The 8,242-nt window shown below is 41.1% G+C and overlaps 1 protein-coding gene across 1 annotated transcript; it reads left to right on the top strand.

Moving 5' to 3' along the window:
• The first annotated feature begins 6,337 nt into the window (after positions 1-6,337).
• LOC139736271 (uncharacterized) lies at positions 6,338-8,020 on the top strand. Its single transcript, XM_071647000.1, has one exon. The coding sequence runs from the start codon at positions 6,338-6,340 to the stop codon at positions 8,018-8,020; it is 1,683 nt and encodes a 560-aa protein (XP_071503101.1).
• The last annotated feature ends 222 nt before the right edge of the window (positions 8,021-8,242 follow it).

The raw sequence follows: 8,242 nt of genomic DNA, 5'->3' as shown, positions 1-8,242 counted from the left end.
TTGCCCATTTCGTTGTCGATGACGACAAACTGAGAGCTTCTATTGCCAAAATTTGCTTTGCATCATATTTCCCATTTTTTGAGGAATCTAGAAATATCAAAATCTTTGGTTATCAATGAAAGATAAAGGCATGGGGATTACTTTATTAGGATAATACCCAAATGCTATTCCCCCGTATTCGCGAAAAGGTCGTTCCGGAAGTGACGTCACAAAACGTCACGGGGCGGGTCTTGGGACCCAACCTTTTTTTTTTTTTTGTCAACATCAATTTTCTGACTCTCGAGACCAAGGGCTACATGGAAACAACAATTAATGTTAAGTGCAGAGGGGGTGCACGTTGACCCCACCATCCCATGGCCTATTATAAAAGTATGTCTTAATGTATACAGGTTAAGGAGACCGTTTGGTTTCGGTAAGCAAATCGCTTGACTCGGATAAAGGACTCTGGACATTAGGGTTTGTTATAGGTCTCTCTAATTTTTAATGAAGGAACATTATTAACAAGTAACCGCATTTTCTTTGAATTCCCACATAAACAAATAGACATCCTGCGATATATACTATCCACGCTTCATCGTATAGTTGAAGAGCTTGCTTCCAACAGGCACTAAATCAATCATTTTTCAGTGGATTTAGCCCCGTTTTGGTTGCAAGCTCTTCATTTCTTATTAAATATATTATGTTAATTTTTTTTTTGTTGTTGGTGTCATATTTCTTGAGGTGCTCACGATAATACTAGTACTACTCCTTTTTAGTTTTATTTTTCGAAGTGTGTCACTAAACCATGGTTTATCCATGGTTTTTCAGCTGTGGGCAGACTTTTGCACTAAAGCACTGGAGACCAAGCCATTTCAGTTGGATGTTCTTCCATAATACATCAGATATATATCCTTGCATCTTAAGCCAAGTTTTTGATGCAGCATCGAGTAAAGCGGTTTCTAAAAGTTGGTAAAAGATATGTCAACATTATAATTTTCTTTTGTCTTCATACGTCTACAATTAAAATGGCAGATCGATAAGTGGATGTCTAAAGCTAAATCTTTCATAAAGTTATCAAATTCCATTTGGAGATAGTAGTCACTGATGTGTTTATAGTATCCATTTCGAGTGTGCTGGCTTAAGTTATCACAACAAGTTTAGCATTACCCGCTGCCGTCATTCGGATCAAAATTATTTTTTTGGTCTCAAGTAACACATACAAGTAAAGAGTTAAAAGACTTCACTAGAATTACAAAGCATATTCATATGTGAAATAAATATAGAAGAAGCTAAAATTTGAAAAATGCCCAAATTTCATACCAGGGGTAATGTCTATTGAATTTTAAACATATTATAACAACTGTAACACTAAAAAGATAGTATGGTGACATATTTTATGAATGTGTACAACATAATGAATTTTGCCTGTTTGATGCTCAGCTCAGCTTTAATCAATCTGTCCACATGGATCTTATTGTGCATCTGTCTTCGATACGTCCTTCCTCCAGGTATTTTGACAGAGACCAGGATTCTTCCATCTACAGACCACGCATATTGTTTTTATATTTTTTATATTTTTATTTTTTTGCTTTTTTTTTGGCTGGCAAGAAAGGCTTATCGAAATAGCTTTCGGTTGAGGTCTGTAAGATCTTCACAAATGCTCACGCGAGTACCTTTGAGTTTTCTCCAATTCCTCAGCAGGTGTTGACGATGATCGTATGACGTCAGTTTCGCTATCACAGCGTTTATACTCTATAGCTGTTCAAGGCGTTGGGTGGGTACCACTCTCGCAATAGATGCAATCGATGTCCACTGATTTCAGTTCGACTCCGAGCTGTTGTTTGGCAATAGGAAATAGAAGTGTTTCTGTGTTCTCATTGCAAGGCTGACGCAACAATTTTGACAGAGCCCTTTGAGTAAACAAGGTAAGGTATCTCAATTTGCAATCCCAATCTATGCCCAAGTTGACGTGAATTAATAGCCAATTATGTCACTACCACAAATTGACGATAAAAAGCATGAAAAAAAGCTTAAAACGTAATTACAGCTTGCCGAGGTTGTAAAATGAATCATAATGCGACAGGGTCACTTGCCCTTCCTTCTGAGAGGATTTGACAGTAAAGACAAGAAGGTGAATTGTAATGCGAAAAACTCAACAAGTCGGAAGAGATGATCAGTTATGACAAGAGGATTTCTCTGCAATCATTGCCTAAATCAGAAAAAGAGACAAAAGCTATGATACGCAAAGGAAACATAGTGCATTCCATGTTATTACAAGCTATTTCTTATAAATCTTTCTTTCTTTTGTAAGGTTTCCTCTTCAAGTTCAAGTTCAAATTTATTTTTATTTCCATCAAATGAACAGAGAAAATTATGTACAATGTATAAGCAGAACATATTAGTAATAGCAAAAAAGAAAAGAAAAGAAAAAGAACTCCGTAAATTAACAAACTACATGTGATAGTGAGTAACGCAATATAAAAAAAAAAATAAAAAATGGTATTTCTCCGACGTAGTAAGTAGTGCATCGATTTCGCAGAGAACGATGTCAACGATTATAATCGATTCTGGTAGTCTCTAATTAGCCGCTTACTAACAATATCGAACACGTAAGACTCGTGCAGTATGTGTAGGCCCTACTTTCTTTTTCGTATTATTTTTTTCTCATTGTTTTCATTGCCATTATCATGATTATCACTATTCAAATCATTGATACAGATTATTCATACCAGGATTTAGTCTTTCTTTAGTCTATCTTTAAATATTGTGGCAAGTATTGATTTTATCGTGACAAAAGTTGATAATTCAATTTTGATAGTGTTGGCCTGATAATAATAAATTGATGAATAATGTTTTAAAAAATTCAATCATGAATTAATGTTGTATACTTCTTATAAAGTGTACATTCTACCTAAAAAGATACTCATGGCGCTGTGGAAACAGAATATTTAAATTGAAATAGTATTAGGTTTTTAATTGATAAGTTCGATTTAAAGGTAGGGGATACCTTTTACAGACCTCCCAAAATGCAGCAAAACATTAAATATGAATCTCCGGGGACTTGTTTAGGCCACTGCTGAGAAATTTGGAAGTCAACAGTTATCTACAATTTGAATAATGCACAAAACTCAACTACTCAGTAGTTCTGTGTATCAGCCACACTTAAGCATTTTTGTTGCAGTCTTCTGTATCTTTTATCTATAAACACAAATCTAAAAGAATAAGAGCTGATTTAATAACAAGTAGAGTGTGTGGCAAGAATGTATATAGAAATGTTTGTAAGTTTTGATGAACTTTCTTCACAAAATATACATGATGGACACACATGCAGTGCATGGGTCTGCAAAGGTAGCCTAGTAATGTACTGGAATTTACGGTGAGCCCCGAAAAAAATTCAATTCAAAATCTAACGGTCAATAAAAATGTACTAAATGTTACCTTCCACTTTCAATACTTTATGGGAGTTTCTAAAATGATACTCTCTTCAACATACCACTGTATTTATACAACTCTTCATTTAAGGCATGCAAATGGGATTCCCTACCTTTAAAGTATACATGTTATTGTTTTTATGACAGTATTTAATTTTCCATTTCATTCTTTTAATTATCTATACAAGAACTCTAACCCTAATACTTTTTTTTTATCAAAGGTCCATTTTATTGTGCAATATTTATGATGGATAATTTTTTTTTTCATATATCGTGTACTGTTTTGTACATGTAACGCCCGTGTTTCGTTGCGAGCGCGACAGCTAACAGCGCACTTGCTCTCCTATGTGTATATAGTCGTAGCCTGCTTGTGGGTAAGGGGATGCAGGGGGCGTTCACTCAACAAAAAAGGGGGGTGACGATGCAAGAACAGGTCCCTAACCTTGCGAGATATGACACCTGTATAGAGAGCAGGGGGAGAACACACCTGGCTTGATCAACACAGTTCTGCAAAGTGAAGAACTTGTGCTGACCCACGCCAGATGATGTTCATTCAGCTCTCAGGTAAGAAAGGGATTTGTTTACAAAACACACGCCGGGTGCTAAGGTGGTCGCCTGGTGGCCTTTTCATCAGGAAACAAAAGAGTTTACCAAGGAGGGAACTTGAACTCAAACTAGAGCAACTGTATGTTCTCCAACATACCCGTGTTACATCCACATATATCCTTCTATCATTTAGTCAGCAAATTATCTTGACAGGCATACGGTCACACGCATGGGAAAATTAACTAAAACGACAAAAAGACAGATACATCAAGATCACTTTCTTTAATCCACTTTTCACTGTCGAGCAGACGTAATTATTGTGGTTAAACACCGCGGCTCTATCACAGACTTCAACAATCGATCATGATCGTTATATTGCTCTTCCACATAATCGATCATCCATCATGCTACCCTGACACAGTAAAAATTAGCTACTTTTCTTCTGTAATTGGTTATGAACTTTCATGAAACCATCAGATATGGTCCATCTTGACATTTCTGATAGCCACAAGCATTTTTCATAGACAAATTAGGAAAGAAATGGCAGGTGTGCATGTTGTGCATTTCTACATAATTACCTGTTTATCTACTTGACTTCGCATAAATTATTTGTAATAATACATTATGATTACGTTGCCACTGTAAAGTTCATTCATCTCGTGGCATCACACAACCATTTCCCAATGTCTAGCGCATGCAAGAACCACGTCATTCGCCACTGCCAGGTCCCTCTCGGTACAAGGTTGTAACATTGCATTGCAGCTCAGAAGATGAGGCATAGTCTGGCTGCCCTGCCCACACTCACACTCTGCAGAGCTATCAGTGTACCCCCACTTCAGCATGTTTGCCTTGCACTTCCCCATGCGCGATCTTAATCTGTTCAAACTACGCCAGGTGATCCATGACTGTTTGGAACCTGCAGGGAGTGACTCGGTTGGATTGATTTGCATGTGATTGTCGTATCCAGATTCCCTTAATCTGTCATCCCACAGTTTCATACGTTCTGTTGATACGTTGCTTTCTAAGGGGGAGACAGTGGCCAGGAAGCTTCTGCGTGATTTCAAGCGTTGTGGTATCACAGCATGGCCAAAAAGGGGATGTCTTTCGTCTTCCATCTGCCTGAGGCGTTCCTTTTTGCTTGCAACCGCCCTTCTTACATCAGGGGGGGGGGGGATTCCGGAGAGAATGTAGATGTCGTCAGTCTTGGTAGGCTTCATGCAGCCAGTGATACAGCGACAGCTTGTGTTCAGCACTGGGTCGATCTTCTTCGCATGAGCTGAACGCTCCCACACTGCGCAAGAATACTCAGCAGCAGAGAAACAGAGAGCCAAAGCTGTTGAACTGATGGTTGTTGGATTTGCTCCCCACAATGATGTGCTCAGCTTGCGAAGTAGGGTATTCCTGGCGCTCACCTTCCCTTTCAACTTCATGACATGCGATTTGAAGGTTAGGGAACGATCAAGGGTGACGCCAAGATACACTGGGTTGTCACAGTGTTCTAGGACTGTACCATTTCATGAGATCTTTAGTTTCCGGTTTGAGTGCATGTTCTTCAGATGGAAGGCGCACACCTGTGTCTTAGATGGATTTGCTCTCAGGTGATTTGCGTTATAATAGGAGGACAGGTTGTCAAGTGCCTCAGTCAAAGTAGTTTCCGTTTCAGGAAAGTCCACAGTCTGGGTGGTGATGCACAAATCGTCTGCGTAGATAAAGCTCCTGGTGTTGTGGTGAATAGGCTGGTCATTCACATAGATGTTGAACAAGATGGGTGCCAAGACACTCCCTTGAGGTAGCCCATTCTTCTGCTTACGCCAGCGACTTCTCTTTCCTGACAGCTCAACATGAAAGCGTCGGTTTTGGATCAAACACTCCACCATTCTGGTTAGGTGTGAGTTCCGAGTCATGGCAAGTACTTAATGTATCAGTACCACGGTCGTGTCATGGTAATGATAGTTTACCATGGTTTTTCTGTGGTATCACCGTGCATCACCATGGTTTTTCTGTGGTACTCGTAGCAATACCATCGATACCATGGTTTTACTATGGCAATTGAGGTTTTACCATGGTTTTTCTGTGGTATCACCATGCATCACCATGGTTTTTCTGTGGTACTCGTAGTAATACCATCGATACCATGGTTTTACTATGGCAATTGAGGTTTTACCATGGTAATACCTTAAATTTCATGGTTATTTTTTGTAAGGGTTTATGTAGGAGTCGACGGTGGTTTACAGTGGGGGGGCCATAGTAGGAGCGTTCACGTCGCGGTCCCTGTCAGGTTCTTCTAAGTCCCTGCGAATCCTGCTACCACATTGCACACCATTTCATTAACAACAGACTCTATAGAAATGCAAGACAGGAGGTCCTTTTCAGGACCCGTGATGTCAGTCCTGTCCTTCAACGTTGAGGGAACTTCAACAGCCAAGCAGGAACTTCTTGGTGATATATGTGTCCAGAAGCAGTGCCAAGTACTCTGTTTACAAGAGACCCACCGCGGCCAAGATGACAACCGGCCTCGAGTTCCTGGGATGAAACTGGTTGCCGAAAGGCCCCATGATAAATATGGGAGTGCTATCTTCGTTAAGACAGGCACCCATGTCCGCTCTACTGCTGTATATGCAGAGAACAATATCGAAGTCATTACACTCATCCTTGATGATGTTTCTGTCACTTCAGTGTATAAACCACCCATGCAGGTGTTCCAGCTTCCCCCTGGGTTGGTTGGCCAACACAGAAATGAAATCTTAATCGGAGACTTTAACTGCCACAGCTCACGTTGGGGCTACCAAGACACAGATGAGAATGGTGAACTCTTAGAAGACTGGATGGACCTGAACAACCTCCATCTCATCCATGATTCCAAGCTCCCTCCTTCCTTTAACAGCGGCCGATGGAGAAGAGGATACAACCCAGATCTCATCCTTGTCAGCTCCAACCTTGCACCTATGAGCACCAAACTAGTCCTAGACCCAATTCCCAAGTCTCAGCACCGCCCTGTAGGGCTGCTACTCCAAGCAGTAGTTCAACCCGAGATAACACCCATGAGAAGGCGCTTCAACTTCAAGAAAGCTGATTGGAAAGGCTTTGCTGAGGACCTCGACAAGTCCATCGGGGATTTGGAGCCCATACCTGAGATGTACGAACAGTTTGTTGTCAAGGTAAAGGCGTCGTCGAGAAGACACATTCCTCGTGGATGCCGCACAGAATACGTCCCTGGTCTTTCCCAAGATTCTGCTGCCCTCTATGCGTCATACAGGGAGAAGTTCGAAACGGACCCTTTCTCAGCTGAAACCATCGCTGCGGGGGAAGGGCTTTCTGCTGCCATCTCAGCGGACCGGCGAAAGTCATGGCAAGACCTGATTGAATCTGTTGACATGACGCACAACAGCAAGAAGGCCTGGTCCACTCTCAAACGTATCAACAAGGATCCAAAGAGAGCCGCAACACTTCATACAAAGCAACCGACGGCTGATCAAGTAGCCCACCAACTCCTTCTCAACGGCAAGACAGGAACAAGAGAGAAGCGACACAAATCTGCTGAATATCCTGAAGCCAATGAGGAGCTCTGTAGACCATTTACGATGGGAGAACTTGATGCCGCTATCTGCACAGCCAAAGCTGGGAAAGCTGCTGGCCTAGATGACATCATGACCGAGCAGATCAAGAACCTGGGTCCAGCCTCGAAACATTGGTTGCTGTCTATGTATAACAACTGCATGGAGAGGTGCTATATACCAAAGATTTGGCGCCGTGCCCGTGTCATCGCCCTTCTGAAGCCTGGGAAAGATGCCGCTGCAGCAAAGAGCTACAGGCCGATATCACTTCTTTGCCATACATACAAGCTATTTGAGCGCCTCATCTTGACCCGCCTCGTAGATGTAGTAGAACCATCTCTCATCAAGGAGCAGGCAGGGTTTAGACCTGGAAAGTCGTGTGTGGGACAACTCCTGAATCTTACCCAACACATCGAGGATGGCTTCCAAAAAGGCATCATTACAGGAGCTGTATTTGTTGATCTGTCAGCAGCTTACGACACTGTAAACCACCGTCGACTCCTACTGTAAAGTATAATACTTATAGTAATTCATGTGAAGGCACCTAATACAAGCACAAATGCTTTCAAGGCTGCCCAGCTCTCATTGGTGTAAACGCCACTATCATATTTTTTTTGTGTTTCATTTTGCCAAATAAATGACCTAAATTGGACCTAATCAATAAAAATCAACAACAGCAACAAAAAGAACAAAATGAAACTACAACACGATTCCATGATGTATGAGTAATGC

Source organism: Diadema antillarum, unplaced genomic scaffold (genome assembly GCF_040938485.1).
Source record: "Diadema antillarum isolate AM-2024a unplaced genomic scaffold, OU_Dant_1.0 seq00000635_RagTag, whole genome shotgun sequence".
NCBI lineage: Eukaryota > Metazoa > Echinodermata > Echinoidea > Diadematoida > Diadematidae > Diadema > Diadema antillarum.
Note: the sequence above shows the minus strand (reverse complement) of the source record. Positions and strands in the feature narration are given on the sequence as shown.

Excerpts from the sequence above, each read along its gene's own strand:
- LOC139736271 (XM_071647000.1), top strand. The coding sequence starts at position 6,338 with ATGTCAGTCCTGTCCTTCAACGTTGAGGGAACTTCAACAGCCAAGCAG.